We start from the raw sequence: 18,641 nt of genomic DNA, 5'->3' as shown, positions 1-18,641 counted from the left end.
CGTACTGTGAGTGGCCTTTTTATGCTTACCAGTCTGTAAAACATGCATTATCTTTATTGAAATAAAAAAAACAAAGCAAGTTAGGGAGATACTGATCTCCCTAACAACACTGTCTCCCTGTTTTAGGCTGGACTCTAAAGTCCTGATTGCGTTGGTAGGTTGACTAGTGGTTAGCTAGAGAGTCTGTGTGCAGAGTGTGTGTATAGTGTATGCGTATATTTGTGCTGGCTTGGAATAAAGACAGTTGAGTCACGGTTCAGGAATGTACTGTAAAATTTACAACACTAGAATATCTTGTTGAATAAATATACCTGGGGGCCCATATGATAAGATGTTCTTTTGTTAAGTAGTTTTACCCAGACACTGAGATTAAAATTTAGTGTTTAGATTTTAATTTAGACATTAGATTAAAATCGACCCCGATAGCAAGCTATGGTAATTCAATGTTGAATTATGATCAAAAACCTTGATTTTTGGTTAAGAACTACAATTGATGGTGGATCAACAATCAAACAATCATTTAATTCTAGCCAGTTAACTAATGTTGAAAAGATGTCATTGAAACAATGTTATTTTGTATCGATTTCTATTGATCGAAATGCCAATGTCTAATCCAGTGGTTGTCAATCCTGGGCCTCAAGGCACACTGCCCTGCAAGTTTTAGGCTTCAGCACGTATGATGTCAACAGATGGCTGATTAACAGGGTTTGGTTGAATTGCAATCTTCAGAATGGTGTGTGTTGAAGCAGGGGAACATCTAAGCATGCAGGTCAGTGTCATTTGTTTCACAATTATTCAATAAAAAGAAATAACTAATCTCAAATAAAACAAAATAAGATATTGATCAACACTTTTTATTTTTCTAAAGCAAAAAGAAATGGTTTAAAAAACTTTTTTTTAAATTAGAATCATTATTTTTTGTCTCATGAAGTGAAAAAGTTATTTTCAAAACATAAACTTTTATGTGCATGTCAACTCAAACTGACAATACTAACCATGTCTCCCTCAGAGGAGACAAGAGGTTCAGCCATACAGTAATTCAAATGGTGAAAAAAGGTAGAGTCCTGGGTTGCTTCTATATGTGTAACAAAAAGGTGAGATAGCCGCTAATCTCAGTCTGTACCAGTTTCATTCACAAATTTGCATAAGATTTGTTTCAAGGTCTGAAGCGTTCTGTCTGAGGAAGGTATGTTGTTGACTTAATCCCGAGAAGTTGGTACACCTACTTCAACAAAGTAGACAGAAAGTTAGTTCAACAGTCAGTGAGGTAAACCCAGCCAGTGAGAAGAGCAGTATGAGACAGAAGGCAACTGCTTTGGCTTTTATTGATTTCAAATGAAAGACCTCTGGATATTTTGTAGCCCAATCCAGTTTCACACGCATATAATGATTGCCTGATTTACTTTCTTTGTAGAGGGCCAACAGTGTCCTTTCCTAGCCATTCAAATGGAGTGCTGATGATTGGTAATTCCTAATTTAATTTGAAAGTGATTTATGGCTTTACATGCATGAGAGTTTTTTCAGATTTTAATTTGAGAAAAATAGTTATCTATTCAATAGTCCTGGATGGTCACAAATGGTTAGACCAAAATCCAGTTGAAGTTTGTGGTTAAATGTAAGAAACTGTTAAAATGTGGAATGGATATGAACTCTGCAAGGCAGCAGACTTGATTTTCTCTGCAGGTGACTCTTTTGGGAACTTGGAGACATGCATGTCTGTAGATTTTATATTCCCACTTATAAAAATATATATTTTCATAAAGATTATGTTTGCTCTTTAATTAGTGTAGCTTATTTTTGTGAAACCTTATGCTATTTTTCTTCGTCTGGCTTAATCAAGAATCTTAAAATCCAGCCTCTGTTTAAAATGTTGAAGACTTCCCTCTGGCTCAGGTTCAAGAAGTCTGTGACTAACAAAGAAAAAATGTTTGTTATAGAAGTTTGGAGCCAGTGATGCTTGAATAATTGGCGTTGCAATAGAAATGATTTCACCATCACTCATTTTAATGTTATTTGATGTCTACTGAAAGCTTTAATCGCGGTATCTGAAATACTGGGATTAAGCACAACATAATTTTATGTGAAAGGTTTTAGTATACTAGCAGTCACTTACTCTTACAATGATTTGCAATGCATAGTGTGTCTGGTGCTTGTTCCTGCAGAGGACTGATTCTATAGAAAAGCATTGCTTTGCTTTTCTGCTACTTGTAAAGAGCCATAAACCGAGTGACTCTTGTGACACGATAAACTTCTTCCACCTCTGAGCCAATTAATGATTGAAGGCAGAGACGGTCCTGGCCTGTTTGGCACCCTGAGTGAACCAGCCTTCCAGTGCTTATAAATGGACAAAAGAAATGCTGGTAAAAAATCTGAATACCAGAATTTTTAATTTTTATTCATAGCAAGGAAGGAGGAGTTGGTGGGAATCCCTGTTATCAGTGGTCCCCAACCACCGGGCAGTGGACCGGTACCGCTTCGTGGACCCATTAGTACTGGGCCGCGCAAGAAATAATTAAATATTTCCGTTTTATGTATCATTTGGGCCCGGGGGATCTATATTTTGGAAATCCTTTAACTGGATTCTCTCGGTTACGTCTTACGCGCCAACATTAAGCCACAAGCAGCAAAATGAGTCAGAAACAGATCAGATGTCTTTGGAAAATTTCTTTGCAAAAAGGAAAAGGCCCAGAGAAGAGACAGGAGAATGGATTTATCCCGATAGGTGATTCCCACAGTCCAAACCGCTCTGCTTGATATGGTGACCGGATCGTTAATGAGGCAATGAAACCTTCAAACTGCTTCAAAAGCAACACTTCGGGTGTCATTGTCTCTCATCACTTCCAGATGGGAGAAACACCTAAAATCAATTCAGAAAAGGAAAAAAAAAACTAATTTTTCCGCACTGGCAGATAATTTGTCTGAAGCACTGAGTGGAGAAATCGGTGTTTTGCACCCGTAAGTTACGGACATTAGTTATCGAGAGTTAAAATTTTCACAAAAGTAAAATGGTCGTTTTTGTGGCACATCTGTATCTTATTTTGAAGAGATATGTAAACATTACCATAGCAACCAGAGTCAGAAAGCTTTAGAGCAGTGGTCGAGATGAGATGAGAGGAGTGGAGCTTATGAGTCTTTTTTCTGATTCACACGATTTGAAGATTGTTGGCTGATTTTCCAAACCTCTGTGGTCACAGAGGTTTGGAAAATCAAACCTCCAACAGGTTCGGTCGGTTTGTGTGTCCAGCTACAGGCAGGAGCAACACACCACAAGAACCGATTCCAGTCACGAACATCACAATTCCAGAAGAAAATTCAGTAAAACCCCCAACATACCATAGTGAATTTAGAATAATCAAACACGATGACGCTAAAGAAGCAGTACCAAGAGACATGTAAACATACCTTTATCTTGGGTTTTTTTCTATTCATCCTCTTTGTGCTGCAATTTTATGCTGCTAAATGTGCTAATGACAGAAAAACAAGTTACTGTTATCGAAAAGCTTTTTTTTTATGGCTAGGTATTATGTATCCTGTTTCTGTGTCTCCAGGTTTTTACAGATCAGATATGCTCTCCTGAATCTCCACCCCATTTCTTCACTCTGTTTATCCTGGTTGTTCACTTTGCCATAATGAACCATAGCCCCAGCCCACACTTGTCTGAAGGCGGGAAGTCAGCCGGAGGCGGCCTTCTCTGCAGCATAGGTCTGGGGTCGGACCGTGGGATCCGTTCCCCAGACAGCCTGGCCCACACGCCCAGCCCTACTGGGGGAACTCCCAGCTCCAGCCCCCCTCTGTTGCTGTCGCCTGGACTTGGAGGTCTGGGTCTAGGTCCTCTGGGTGAAGGAGCTGGAGGTGACTGGGAGACCAGGGAGGAGTTGAGGCTCCGGGAGCTGGAGGAAGCTCGGGCCAGGGCAGCCCAGATGGAAAAGACCATGAGGTGGTGGTCCGACTGCACAGCCAACTGGAGAGAGAAGTGGAGTAAGGTGGGGAGAGATTATTGAACCTACTGCAGATATGATTATCCAGAAAGCCGTTAGTTTAGTGGTGGTGTTCCTGTTTGTCAGGTCCGTGCAGAACGGAACAGAGCTCGGGATGAGATCCGGCAGCTGAGGCAGCGGCTGGATACCCTCACCAAGGAGCTGACCGGCGTCCGGCGGGAGCGGCAGGAGCTTGCCACCGAAAATGAGGCGCTGCGACAAGAGACACTGCATCTCCGTGGCGACCCCACTGCTAATCTGACTACCGGCACATCTTCCTTACCTTTGTCACCTCTCCATCACAGTGCTTCCTCCTCCTCTTCTTCATCTGCTACTCCCTCCTCCCCGGCACCGTCTCTCTCATCCTCTAAGGTCATAACAGACTGCAAGTTTGAGGAGGGAGCACCAGGGTCTCCTGAAGCAGAACCGGTGAGGGATGTGGACTTGGACAGAGAGAAGATGGGCCAGCAGAAGGTGAGAGGTCTTGATCCCAGTCCTACCAACTAATATAATGTTATCATATTAGTTTAATATATTTCTTATTTTTTGTTTATTTTCCTGTAAGACTTTTTGAATGACGTTGTGTGTCAATACTCCTAGCTTCAGTTAGCTCACCAGCAGAGGGCGCAGACTGATTTTATTTCGGTATCTAGTTGAAGGTTCTACCGTTGTCTCTGTGTACACTAACAAAATCAACTGTCTTGTATTTTACCTGTTGTGCAACACTTTGGTCAACCATTTATTGTTTTTTAAAGTGCAGTGTAAATAAACATGATGTGGTATGGTAAACAGAATCGGACCATCCATATATCCATACATGGATGTATGAAATCAATCAAAAATCAAATATCTGAACATGTGCAATGAATCTATGTTAAACAGAGGTTTTCGTCTCTGAATTGAATTAGTGAATAAATTAATGAATTGAGATGAATCTGCACTCCTCTGCAAACCTTTAATCTGCCTCTGTGGCATGTATGCATACATACATACTTACATGCATCCATACATACATCCATACATCCATCCATCCATCCATCCATACATACATACATACATACATACATACATACATACATACATACATACATACGCACGCACGCACGCACGCACGCACGCACGCACGCACGCACGCACACACACACACACACACACACATACATACATACATACATACATACCATACCCTCTCTGCTCATTTGAACTTGGTTAAAATAAGTGGATTTAATAAATAAGTGGATTTAACAAATCTTGAAGGGAAAACGAGAGTCCAAGGTGATTTGCAGTACATTCTGTGAGTTCTGGGTTTACCACGAGATCTCCTTTGAGGTCCCCTGGGAAAGCTGCCAAAAAGAGGCATCTGGAGAAACATTTGAACAGGTATCTAAAGTATCTAAGCTGATTATTTTTGATGTGGACTCGCAGCAGCTTCCTTGGATAAAAGAGCTTCTTAACTGTTCTCCAAGGTGGAGCCCAGTACCACGACAGAAGACACTCACTTCAGCTGCTGGACTTCAGCGTAGAGTTAGAACGTATTGTAATCTATCTACCTCAGCGAAGGTCTAAAAATCAACTACCGTCCTCTACTTTCCTGTGACAAAGACCAGCCCACCAGATCATATCGTTCATAGTTAGTCCACTGTTGCCAACTCTGCAACTTTCTTGCTATATTTAGCAACATTTGAGATCAAAAAAATTGGTATCGGTCAAAAAGAGAATCGGCAGGACAGGCTTTTTAAAGATTGGTTATCAGTAATCGGCCAGAAAACTGCAATCCATTCAGCACCAGTGTTAATTGAGTTTCGGTCAAGGTTATTCATGTATTAGTAAAAGTTGGGTTTAGGGCTGGACCATAGAAATGAATGAACAATGAACGGAAGTCAGTGCAAAATAAGCTTTATTGTGTCCTCACATACATACACTAAGAGCAATGTCATATTCTTCTTCATTTTAAAAGTTTCTGAGTTTAAATCACTGACTTTAACTTGGCTGTGCATGCTGACCATCAGATTGTTGCAGCAGTGAAAAGATGAGTTCGCATGTGGGTTTTTCAGTCCACTGTGATTGTGTGTTTGGGGTGGAGGGGTGGGTGTGGGTATTTGCATGTGTCTATGTGTGTGACTGCTCAGACACAGTTCAACTTCATTTCCTGCCCCCCTTCATTGTTCCCTCAGAGTGCTTCCACATGTGGTTCAACACAGTTTTGCTTACATTAGGGCCCTCTGGTGCCTGCAATGTAGAACAAGTTTCTGTTTAAGTGTGTGTAGCTAAGCTAATGTGATAATGTAGAAGTGAACTTAGCAGAGGGGTGGGAAGATTGCCTTTATAATTTATGCAGACATAATATTGATTCCAGAATTGTTTACCTGAAAAAAAGGCAAAAAGAGATTTGGGGGAGGAGGTGAAGCATAGACTCCAAGGTCTGTACTGGAACGCAAATCAACTCTGTGGAGGACTACTAGTCTCAATGTGACCAGTCAATTCATTTCTGTTCAGTTTATCTATGCACCTCCAATTTAAAAAAATAGTCATAATGCATTTTAAAGAGGAAAAAATTGGTTCAATTCAGATTTCTATAGCTCAGATTGGTCTAATCTATTCATAGCAGTTTGTTTAATTCCAACAAAATCCAAGAAATCACCACAACCATCTGACAAATAACTAAAATATGAATTGGGCTGAGTTTGCTTTGAAAACTAAATTCTTCCTGCTTCTTTTGAGGTTTCCAAACATTTATCTTTGTAGCCATTGTTTTGGCCATTCTCATTTTAAATTTGTCTCATTATAATGATTTTTAAAGCCTTTCTTCCTCCTGGTTTGCTGTGTTTCTGATAGTATGGTCCATAACATGGAAATGTCTAAAATCAACTGCCATCTTTTCTGGCAGTTGAGAAGATAGCAATGTGTGTGTTGCTGTAGCCACCAGCTGGTTACCTGGGAAATAGACATGGTGTGGAGATGCAGAAATAGTCAGAGTGAGGTCTAAGCTAAGACCCCATGATGTTTCACTTTTCTTCCTATGGACTTTGACCTAATATTTGTATTAATGCTGTGACTGTTACTGTCACTCTCTATTCAGTCCATCATACTTTACCAAGCTTGGATGAGCCTCTACTAGGTAAAGAAGAAGGCCAAACTTGACCACATTTTTCAACTAACAAGAACATCCATCTTAACTTATTGGATCACCTTTATCTGATAGAACCAGCATCTGTTCTAATGTGGCATTTTACAAATCTGTTTTTGAAGAGCGCTGAGTTGAGTTGCTTTTTCCTCATGAGTTCTGTTATTTAACATAATATGTGACTTTATTTCCTGGAGTGAATTTCTCTCCTTCTCTGTAAGGATTTGGAGCTGCTGGAGTCAGTCTTGCATTGTGGAGCACCAAGTTCTGACGCTCAGGACAGCTGGAGCAGTCGGGGTGTCAGCTCAGCCGGCTCCCGCTCATCATCATGTCTGAGCCGGCAGGAACGGAGCAAGCAACTGTGGGAGGACATGAGCTCAGTGGAAGAAGATACCAGCAAACTCAACGCCTTGCAGCTCAGACTCGACGAGTCGCAGAAAGTCTTGCTGAAAGAGAGAGAGTAAGAAGGAGCAAGCCTTACTGGGGAATGGGTCACTGTAGGTCACTGGATCGCAGGTTATAAGTTAATTTGATATCTCTGACATAATGGGGAGCTAACTGCTGTTGTTTTCTTCATTTTTATTATGGTGATTATCTTAAGTTTTGTGGTGACAAATGGAAAATGTGAATGTCTGAAGGAAAACAGCAGTTTTCCAGTTACTTATAGAATTCATCTTAAGTTTCTTATTATTATAAGTGAAAATGATACAAAAGCTTAACTGTCATACTGACTAAAACTGTGATTTAGAATGATTGTCTTTTTCATTGAATACTAAAAATGACACAAAATACAAGACTCATTCAATAAATAATCATATTACTGAAAAGTAAATTTATTTCAATAACTCATCTCTTAATATAGTTTAGATGGATTAATTAGACTGATGTTTTAACACCTTTATTTCTCTTAATCATGATGTTCTGCTAAAAGCCATTTAAAAATTTGAATATTATATCATACCAATAAAAAAACTCCTTTTAAAATCAGAAATCTGGACTTAATTGAAATTATGTTTAATACCTGCCTAAACTTAAAAGTTGTTATTTTTAAAAGGTACTTTTTAATTTCACAAATAGTACTCTTCATTATGTATTTTCTAATTTATTGTATGACTGTAGTAAAGGAAGAAGGAAAGTACAGTATTGTACAATAGGGTGTACACCTATTTATTGATTTGTTTTTAGTTTCTGAAACTTTGTCAAACAAAACCATTAAAAAGGTAGTTTCAAATAAGCATTTGTCTGAATATTGCAAAATCTGGCTAGTGGAGAATGCAATATTTTGACTCTTTTATGTGGAAAAACAGATTATGAGAACAAATTTTAAAGACAGCAGTTGCCATTTTATTCAGCCAATAACCCTTGATGTTATGTTGCTAATGTTTGTTTCTGTTTTCCCCAGAGACAAGCTGGCCCTGAGTAAGAGCATCGAGAGACTGGAGACTGAACTCAGCCATTGGAAACTGAAATACGAGGACCTTAGTAAAAGCAAACAGGAAGCACTCAAACAGGTGAGACTGCCAGCAGAGGCTCTGGTTCATGGACTGGATCTAGTCGTCTGATGACAGTCAGACTAGTTAATCTTTTGTATCATTTGCAGCGATTCCTTTAAATTGCAATTCTTAACTTTGTAACAGGATGATTTACATTTCAGTCAGAACGAATATTTTATTGTTATCACAAAAAAATAAAGAAAAGTTTGTCAAATCACCCAAATCTGCTCCTCTGGTCAGTGTATGTGAAACTGCAAATCAATCTGAAACCAGATGGAAGTGCTGCAGAGTTTCTTCAAGTGTTTTATAAGCCTGGTGGGCTCACAAAAGCACTGAGACTTCCCTCAGCAAAGTGGTCCTGACATCCACATAAATACAGACTGTGGAAGAACCACAGTGATGGTTCTGTTGGACTTCAGTGCAGCATTTGACACTGTTGATCATATTATTGATCATAATATTGACATATTACTGAAACGACTGTAATAACTAGCTCAGGTTATTACAGGAAACCAGATTAGCTACCATAACTACGCAGTCCATACACAGCTCTACATCATGAAGTGACCAGGTGACTCTGAACCCATCGAAGCACTGAAATGGTGCTTAGAACAAATTAGTTCTAAACGAAGAGAGTTCTTAGTTCTCTCTTCAGTTGGAGAATGCTTCTGTTCATTCTCCAACTGAACAGAAGCAAAACTGAAGTCATTATCTTTGAGCCTAAAGAATAACAATCTAGAGTCAACGCACAGCTTCAGTTATCACGACCATAAACTAGCAGTCAGGCCCGAAACCTGCAAGATGTGATGGACTCTGACCTGAACCTTCAGACTCACATAAAGTGATAGAAGGCCAACAAAGTCTTCACATAAAGAACATTTCCAGGACTGGAGGAGCAAGATCCAGAAAAACTTATCAATGCATATATTTTTAGCCACATCAATTACTTTAACATTGTCTTCACAGGTCTGCCTAAAAAATCCACCAGCAGCGTTCTGGATCAGCTCTGACTAAAATCAAGGAGATGGAGCACATCATCCAGTTCTAAAGTCCTTCCACCTGCTCCCTATAGCTCAAAGAATAGACTTTAAAATACAGTTGAATAATTAAAACAGAATTTTGCTAAAATGGTTAACATATTGTTAGCAAAGATTCAATTTAGTGATACTGTGATGTCCCATCAGGGTTTTTGTTGTTTTTTCACAACCTGTTCAATGATTGGCTAAAGACATTTATTGTGTGGAGCCTTCACTCTGCCTGGACAGATCCAGCTGCAAACATCTGGGAAAGGGTGGCAGGGAGTTGGAGCAGAAAGGGAATGTGGCAGGGTTAGGTGTGATGTGGAGACAAGTTGTCATTTACATTGTTACTTGCACGAGGAAATATAATTAAAGAAATCTCTCGGAGGCGCTGTAGACATAGAAAAAGGAGGTCAAATAAACATTCATAATTTACAAATAAAAAGGTACGGAGTTAAAAATAAGTAGATAAGATTCAAGTAGCAGCTTCAAAGATTGATCAATCAGTCATTCAAATTCATTTGTATAGCACATTTCAGCAACAAGGCAGTTCAAAGCGCTTTACGTCATAAGAAACACAAAACATTAACAATTGAAACACTGTTTTGCCAAGTGCCATCATTACACATCAAAATGTTGGTTAGTGTTTTATTTGTTGTTCAAAAACAATCCTGAACAGGTGAGTTTTAGTTTTGATTTAAAGGAAGTCAGTGTTTCAGCTGTTTTACAATTTTCTGAACATTTTTTCCAGATTTGTGGTGCATAGAAATTGAATGCTGCTTTTCCATGTTTGATTCTGGTTCTGGGGATGCAGAGCAGACCAGGTTATAAAAACCTAGAGGTTTCTGTTCTTAGGCGAGATACCAAACTATTCTAAAATCTATTCTCTGAGCTACAGGGTGCAAGTGGAAGGTCTGTAGAACCAGGTAATGTGTTCTATCATCCTGGTTTTAGTGAGAACATCAGCTGCAGCGTTCTGGGTCAACTGCAGCTGAATTATTAATTTTATTAAGCAAACCTGTGAAGACTGGTGCACTAATCAGTTCTTCAAGATGGCTTCTCTCAGACCTGAGCAGGAGAGGAGAAAGGCAAGGCTTGGAGAGGATAATGTGATGGCTATCCTCTCCTGTGTGTCTACTGTGCCTAGCAAGAGTAGAGCACAGAACATGAACCAGAGGTAACACACACCAACACTGGTAAGAAGTCGAGTGAAAACCTTGGAATTGGTTTTACAAGGACACATTTAACATTGGAAAGAATTGTGCTTTGTGTAATAGCTTCTCTTTTCCAACATTCTAAAAATGAAATGCATCTCCTGAAAGATCCATGTTTTTTTATACATATTATTCTTGTTTCTTTCGACATCATTTAGCTGAATCTGCTAAAGGAAATGCATCAAGATGAACTAGGCCGCATCTCTGAAGACTTGGAAGATGAACTGGGAGCTCGGACCAATATGGATAAGAAACTGGCTGAGCTTCGAGCTGAGGTGAGGTAGCAGGACCACAAGGACAGGTGCTTGTGTGGGTTAGGAAATTTCTTGACCATGGGCCCATGGATTCCACTTTATTGATATCAACTGGTGACAGGTGTTTCATCATGATGAAAAATACACAATGACCATCAAGGATTGCTGTATTACAGTTAACTTTCTTTTCATAGGAAGGGCAACAGATCATTTTATCACTAAGATAAAACAATGCAAAAGAAATATAAATTTTGAAAAACAAAAATAATTATTTTTATTTAAAGTTTAGTAAAAGATTTTTACAAGGCTTTACACCATTCTCAATAATTGGTAGAAAAATATTTATTATAGCAATCAAACCTTTCCACTAACTGCTGCTTCAAAATGTTAACAGCACTTGCAGCCAAAGGAAAAATGTCGGTAAAACTGAAGGATTAGTTTAAATCTGTATCTGCCAGAGGCATCACATATTTCTGTTCTTATATGTAGGCTCTTGCACATCAAAAAACCCATCAAGTTCTAGAAGCAGCAAAAACCTGTAATGCTCCCAGGCCGTGCTGGGAGCAAAACGCTGCTCCCAGCTGACGATCAGCTCATCAGCTGGTCTTTCAGTTGAAAATGATGTGGTTGTTATGACAGCTTTACAATCAATCCAGGGAGTCCCACTTACACCTGTCGTGATAACAAATTTTGCTGGGTGATTAATTCTTCCAGAAATTAATATGACAATAATAATATTCTAATTTTGAGACCAAAACTAACAGCATAAAATGGCATAAAAATGCAAATACGCCCTTTCAAAAATAATTAAGCTAATTTCTAAAGAACATTTAATACCGTAACTGGAAGACATTTTAAATATACCAAATACATAAACCATAAATAAATGAAATAGATTTTGAAGTCTCTGTAAACAAATTTGCCCTTCAAAATATATTTACTGCCAGTTATGACTTTTGTGGGGAAAAAAGTATGAACTTACTGCTGTTTACAATAATACACAAATGTTTGCATCATTTTTCAAAGTGCTGGCTTTTCAATTAGATGTAATGGGCATCATTTCTTTTGCGATTAAACAAACTCTTAGTACGCATGATTTTGCATTGGCCTTTTATATTTAAATACTTCAATGAAAATGGACTGTCAGTGACTCGGCACCTGAATTAAACTTTTTGACATTCAATCTCTTCTGTAGGAAGTGCGATGAAAACAAACAAGCAATATTTTCACCTTCATTTTATTTTATTGTGTGATTGATTTATTGTTTATTACGACAGGCATAGCCATACTGTTCAGCTGACAGTTATCAGTCAGCCAACTTTGTTTGTTTGTTGTTAGTTTGAAAATAATGTTTCACCAAAGTCCAGACTGAACCCAGAAAGGCTGACTGCTTAGGTGTCAGAACAGAAGTCTCCAGTGTTTCACTCAAACCAGTGTCTGACTTCCACATCCAGCTTCAGCTTTAGTCCCCTGCATTTCTATCATTTGTTCTGCGTTTTTCAGCTGAGCATCTGCCATGTTCTGGGTGTCTATGCAACACTGGATGTATGTCTTCATCAGATGGAGAGACTGCAGGTGGAGAACGCTGCAGAGTGGGGCCGCAGGGAGCGCTTGGAGACGGAGAAACTGGCTCTGGAGAGGGACAACAAAAAGCTGCGGGCTCAGGTGGAAGACCTGGAGGAGCAGCTGGCCAAGAAACGTCGGCAGGCTGCCTCGGCACTTGACACAGACTTGAAGGCCATCCAGAGTGAGTTGTTTGAGAGAAACAAGGTAGGTACCACAAATCTGTAAGCGATCAAAAATTGTTTCCACAGAATTTACATTAGTAGAGTAAAAAACTTAAATTAGTAAATTCATGATTAGTTTTCTGCTGCTTTGCTTGGTATTTGCTAGAAGACAATGGTCTGGCTCGCTGTGCACAGACTCAATGCCCAAAACAAACAAGTAGGCTTCAGCATTGCCACTCCCTCCAGTGGTGGCTCAGGGGAATTACAGGTCCAGGTTGTCATACGTTCACTGACTTAAAGTTAAAATGACCTGGGTAGGTAACTGGATTTGATTTGTTGCTGTTCTTTTTCTGACTCAATGAAGGAGCCAGTGACACTACTTTACTATAACCTATATGTAAGAAATGGAAGACAGGGTGTGTGCTGCCCAGCCCTTTGTTGAAACAAGCATTGCCATTTCCAAACTGGTCATACATACTAGTTGAGTTATTATTGTATCTTCAATTTATTCACATTTTTGCAAATGTATCCAAAAAACTGCGTTGTGAATCTTTCACTTCAGATTGTTGTGCAGCAGCGTCTAAATTTCCTGGTTTAGAAAACAAGCTGTCATGTTTCCCTGTTGGAGGGGCAAACAGCAATACGGCTACAAAGCCTAAACTGCTGGATTCCAATGTCATTCAACTCCCGCTACTGAAACTTCATGTATTTCCTTGTAAAAAAAAAAAAAAAAAGAAGATATTTGACTGACACGTACATATGAAACCTATCTTATCTACCTCAACAAAGATTTAAAAATCAACCGTTGTCCTCTTCTGCTCTGCTGTAAGAGCAGTTTTGACTGACAGACTGACACCAACAGGTCATGCTTGCACGTTTACAGTTAATAGCCACCCACTGCTGCCAACCTAGACACTTTCTTGCTATACTTGCAACATTTCAGGCAAAAAATAACTTTCAGGATCTGTGGCTGTTTGATTTTACGTTATTGTAGGGATGCAATTATTATTATTATCATTATTATTATTGTTGTTGTTATTAGGGTCTTACCATGTCAGTTCATTCTTTTCTGTGGATTTTCTTACCTTTCCTCAGTTCTTCTGCTCATCATTCCTCGACCAAGATCTTTCATCTTAATATCAAACCTTTCTTTATGTTCGGATGTGCATGTGGTACAGTGGTGAGTTGACTTGGATTAAAAACATAAACAATATTATTACAAGACAAATACAAGATGATTTGCCCTCCATCATCTTGGAGAGCAAATCAAGATGATGATTTGAAAGGACAGCTCTGATCCCCATACAGTGGGAGTACCCAGTGCGGCTGAATGACACACTGAGTTGACAGCAGATTCAGTGGTTTATTCAGATCGATTGAACTTATGAGGGTGGACCTGAGAGTGGAGGAGAACAAGATAAGGTGGAGAACTCGCTGTGAGACCGGAGCTCACAGAACATCTCTGTAAGGAACAACTTTGTTGCAAAAACGTGGAGGAATTCGCTGTTGCTCTCATTCATCATTGCACCAGACTAGAGGGTGTTTAGTGGGCTGTTGTGCATAAATTCCTCAGCTCAGGAGCTGCACCATGCATGCTTTATGTTTCTGGAATTTTCATCATGAAATTATTCTTGTGCAATAAAATTCAGATTAATATCAGGGAATTTTCTCCCTTTTCACTGGTAATGCCCGTTAGTTTGGCTGACGCTGCAGCTCTCATCTGTCTTCTGGTTCCCACTGATGCAGAGCAAGTTGACAGAAGCTTCTTGGAAGCTCTGTAGGGGGAACCATTAGGTGCGTGGCAGTGAAGTGCTAAAATAAATCAACAACATTAAGCATAAAAGTGCAGCTGAAGATACTGCATAATTAACGACTCCATTATCTTAAAACACAGATTTTCCATTGTCAATATCAGTGCAGATCTATAGGTGGGTGTGTCTTCAACCCAACCATGACCACAACTTCCCACAGTTCCATCCTGAAAGACCAAATGTATGCATTCTAATACTTCCTCTAACCCATTAATGTGTCTGTTGGCAGCAGAAGCTGGATGATGTTTGTTGCTCTTCAGGGAAATGTCAAGGACGAAGCTCCAACTGTATCTCTATACTGTAAACAGACTGAAAGGAAAAGTTTGATTTTCATTGGATTTTATTCTCACGAGCAGAGTTCGACTGCAGGCGAGCCGAAAATGAGAAATCCTTCTTGTTTCAAGAGAAACAGAAGAACCATCTACACACACACCTTCTGGTGATTTCCTGGATGTGGTTTTATTATTCTGCTGAATGTATTTCTGATGGATATTTCAAAATAACCCTGTGGGCTGTTTTTGCAAGCTTGAAAGGATAGAACAATGTTGCATTTTAATAATTTTGCCTTATGCTCAGATTTTTTGACAGTTTTATTCCACTTTGTCATTGCTATTAATGTCCACAAAAGTCAAACATTATTGTTACAAAGTGGCTGGGATTACATGGGTTCTGCTTCCTAGAAATCATAAAATTTCAAGATAAAGGTTTTCATATTGTAATACTTCTTTCATATACAAATTTAGAAATTAAGGTGTAACTCTTGTTTTGTTTTTTTCTTAGATTTTTTTTTAGATTTCAGGACAGTTTTGCGTGTCAAAATACAAATTTTAACATTTAGCCTAAAAAAAAGCTAAAAAAAAAAACAAGTACTACATTTAGCTTCAAACAAATGTTAAAACTTGGTATTTAATTATTTCATTACAGTGGAGACAATGGAAGTGGTCAAGTTCAATCCCCTATTTTTTTCTGTAACTTAGCCTTGAACCTATGAAAGAAGTTGCGTGTGTTCTTCAGGCCTCAGATGGTTGAGCAAATAATCAGAGGTGTCATAATCTCATTGCTGTGTGCTGCATTTGCAGGAATTGGCCGATCTTCGTCATGTTCATGCAAAGCTCAAGAAGCAGTTCCAGGAGCGCACTGCGGAGCTGGCCCACGCCAACCGGAGGGTGGAGAGCCACGACGCCGAGGTCAAAAAGCTCCGTCTGAGGGTGGAGGAGCTGAAGAAAGAACTGGGCCAGGCTGAAGACGAGGTACAAACACATTTATGTTCATCTTTTATATGAATATATAAAAGATATTCATATAAATGTTTCATATAAATACAAATGTTTGACAAATGTGTCAAACATTTGTAACATTTCCTAGACTTTGTGTATTAAGTGAGTAGAATATCTGTTGCTTTAAATAACTTTTTCAAAACTGATGCAACAGCAGCACAAATAGCTTGGTATGTTTTAACCTGCTATTCCACTTTGTCATTGCTATTAATGTCCATTGTGTTTATTATTGTGTAATTCAGATTAATATTGTGTTTATTATTTTTAATGGCATAATGGCTTTTTTGGAAAAATATTTTGGATAAGTGATAACGTATTTCCACATGGCAATGACAATTAAAGCAATATGTACCATAAAATACTTATGTAAGTTACATAAATATTCACCCCTTCCAGTCAATATTTAGTATCCGCTCCTCTGGCTGCTGCCTCAGCAGGTCTCATTCAGGCTCATTTGGACGTAGGCCTGTTGCAATAAGGAGTTCAGGTTTTACTGAACAATGAATTCTCATTGCAATAAATGATAATATTGTTGTTTTGATACCATTTTCAAGTAAAATAATGCAAGAACACATCCTCAGAGGTTAACAAACTGTAAATTGTAGAGAACACTTAACACTGGAACAGGAAGACAATGTAAATATTCAAAATAAACAAAATCACAAATAAAACAAATTATGATGTCTCTGTAAACAAAACTGTCCTTCAAAAAAGATGAGACCAAAGCAAATTATGGAGCTTGTTTTAATTTATCATGCGATTAATTGATTTATTGCTGATAAAAGTAGGCATGTCGCAACCTTTTCTTCTATGTGATGAACATACTGAAAACGATCACAACTCACCGTGAGCGTGTGCGCACATGTGTGTGTCCAGCTGGATGAATCTCATAATCAGACAAGGAAGCTGCAGAGGTCTCTGGATGAGCAGGTGGAGCAGACTGAGAATCTGCAGGTCCAACTGGAACACTTACAGTCAAGGTGAGATGTACACACACACACACACACGCAAAAACAACATAGTATTTTACATATATATAAATTATATACATATATTTATATATAAGTTTCACACTTCCTGCATAGCTTAATGACAACACATTGATGGAAGCTGGGGCTGTGTTTATGTTGATTTGTCAAATCACTCCGACACACCTGGCATGGCACACAGCAACACAACAAGAGAGCACTCTGTTACTACGGTAACATGTGACAGGGAACTTGGTGATTGGCTGCTGAGGCTCAAAGTGACGATGTGGAGAAAATGGAGAGAAGACAAAGATAAAAGGAGGAGTAAGGCTGATGGAGAGAGAGATTAGTTGAGTGACAAGGGTTCAGACACATATGAACTCACACACACACCTCCAACTGAACCTAGTGGGTTCTGAGTGGAACCCACACACACTAACTCTACATATTAACTTCCACACAGCTAAGACCATGGAACCTTAATTCAAAGATAAATTTGTTGATTTTCAACTTTGTTAGCCATCATGACTACTGATGGATGACATTAGTAACTTTCTCTATGGTGTTTCTTCTGGAAAACCAGTCTAAAAGCAGCCATCTATGAGGATGTAACTTAGATTATTTGAGATTCAGTCTCATCTTCCTCACTGTGTGACATCTCCCCCAGCATGACAGCCGTCGGTCCTGTCAAAGCTGCAGAGGAGCTTAAACAACTTAATCTGATTCAGCAGGTCTCCGGTTGTTGAGGTTCTGCACAGTACAACAGATTTGTTGTTACCCCACAAACCCCACATTGTTGATTCTGGTTTCTGATGAATCAGCCATGTTGGTCCTGGACAGCTGACCAAAAGTTAGTTGGCACTTCACAATAATCTGAAAGAATAAAATAACCAACAAAACACCATGACTAGATGGGTTTTAGTTCTGTTCTGATTTTGTTTGGATCTTTTTTTTTCTTGCAGTCTGTTCTGTATTGATGGTTCTGTTTGTAACAACCCATCCAGATAAACTGCATGTCCTCAGAACACATTTAGACTTTTAGACTTTATTGTCTCTAAGAGGAATTTGTTCCTCCTAACCAATTAGCACTAATGTTATCCACAATTTTGGAGAAAGTTGCTTATGTCCGACTGCAAACTTATCTTAACCTGAATGACAATGGTGAAAAATTTCAGTCTGGTTTTAAATTGTGGCACAGCACTGAAACTGGCCTTTCAAAGGTTTTAAATGATCTTCTTTTCACTGCTGATGAAGTAAGTCAGTTCTTTTACTTTTAGATCAGTCAGCTGCTTCTTACACTCACAACATCCTTTTGACCCATTTGGAGCCACTTGTTGGTATTTGAGGTACATCACTAAATTGGTTCCAATTCTTTCTTTTAAACAGAAGTTTTTTTTCTGTAAATCTTGAACAGCATTCCTCCTCTGTGTCTTGGGTTTCCCAGGGATCAATAATGGCACCTGTTCTTATACATGCTGCCTCTGGATTACATCTTTAAAAAGCACAAAGTCTCTTTTCATTGTTTTGCAGACGACATTCAATCTGTCTACTTGTAATTACAAATGATCAACAGTCTGTTGTACATATGTTACAGGATTGTCTGCAGGATGTGCATGCATGGTCAAGAGCAAATTTTCTGAACTTAAATAAGGAAAACAACAGGTAAATGTAATCCCCGGCTTCACAGTAGAGAAGGTGTAGGCCTGGAGATGAGCCATGCCTGGTTTCCTTCAAACATGATGCCTGCCTGTCTGCCTGCTGTTCACACCAGACTTCA

At 39.0% G+C, this 18,641-nt stretch overlaps 1 protein-coding gene across 2 annotated transcripts in view; it reads left to right on the top strand.

Annotated features, from left to right (window-relative positions):
* Positions 1-18,641, top strand: part of ccdc102a (coiled-coil domain containing 102A) — a 35,749-nt gene that overhangs the window by 10,207 nt on the left and 6,901 nt on the right. For both annotated transcript variants that reach the window (XM_055022412.1, XM_055022413.1), the window contains exons 2-9: positions 3,549-3,983; positions 4,065-4,451; positions 7,323-7,561; positions 8,504-8,612; positions 10,986-11,102; positions 12,642-12,851; positions 15,699-15,869; positions 16,773-16,876. In XM_055022412.1, the coding sequence (XP_054878387.1) occupies positions 3,630-3,983; positions 4,065-4,451; positions 7,323-7,561; positions 8,504-8,612; positions 10,986-11,102; positions 12,642-12,851; positions 15,699-15,869; positions 16,773-16,876 (1,691 nt within the window). In that variant the 5' untranslated portion in view covers positions 3,549-3,629. The remainder of the gene's footprint in view (positions 1-3,548; positions 3,984-4,064; positions 4,452-7,322; positions 7,562-8,503; positions 8,613-10,985; positions 11,103-12,641; positions 12,852-15,698; positions 15,870-16,772; positions 16,877-18,641) is intronic.

The sequence above is a fragment of the Poeciliopsis prolifica genome, unplaced genomic scaffold (genome assembly GCF_027474105.1).
Source record: "Poeciliopsis prolifica strain line A6 unplaced genomic scaffold, Auburn_PproV2 SCAFFOLD086, whole genome shotgun sequence".
In the NCBI taxonomy this organism is placed as follows: Eukaryota; Metazoa; Chordata; class Actinopteri; order Cyprinodontiformes; family Poeciliidae; genus Poeciliopsis; species Poeciliopsis prolifica.
This window is presented reverse-complemented; position numbering and strand designations above follow the sequence as displayed.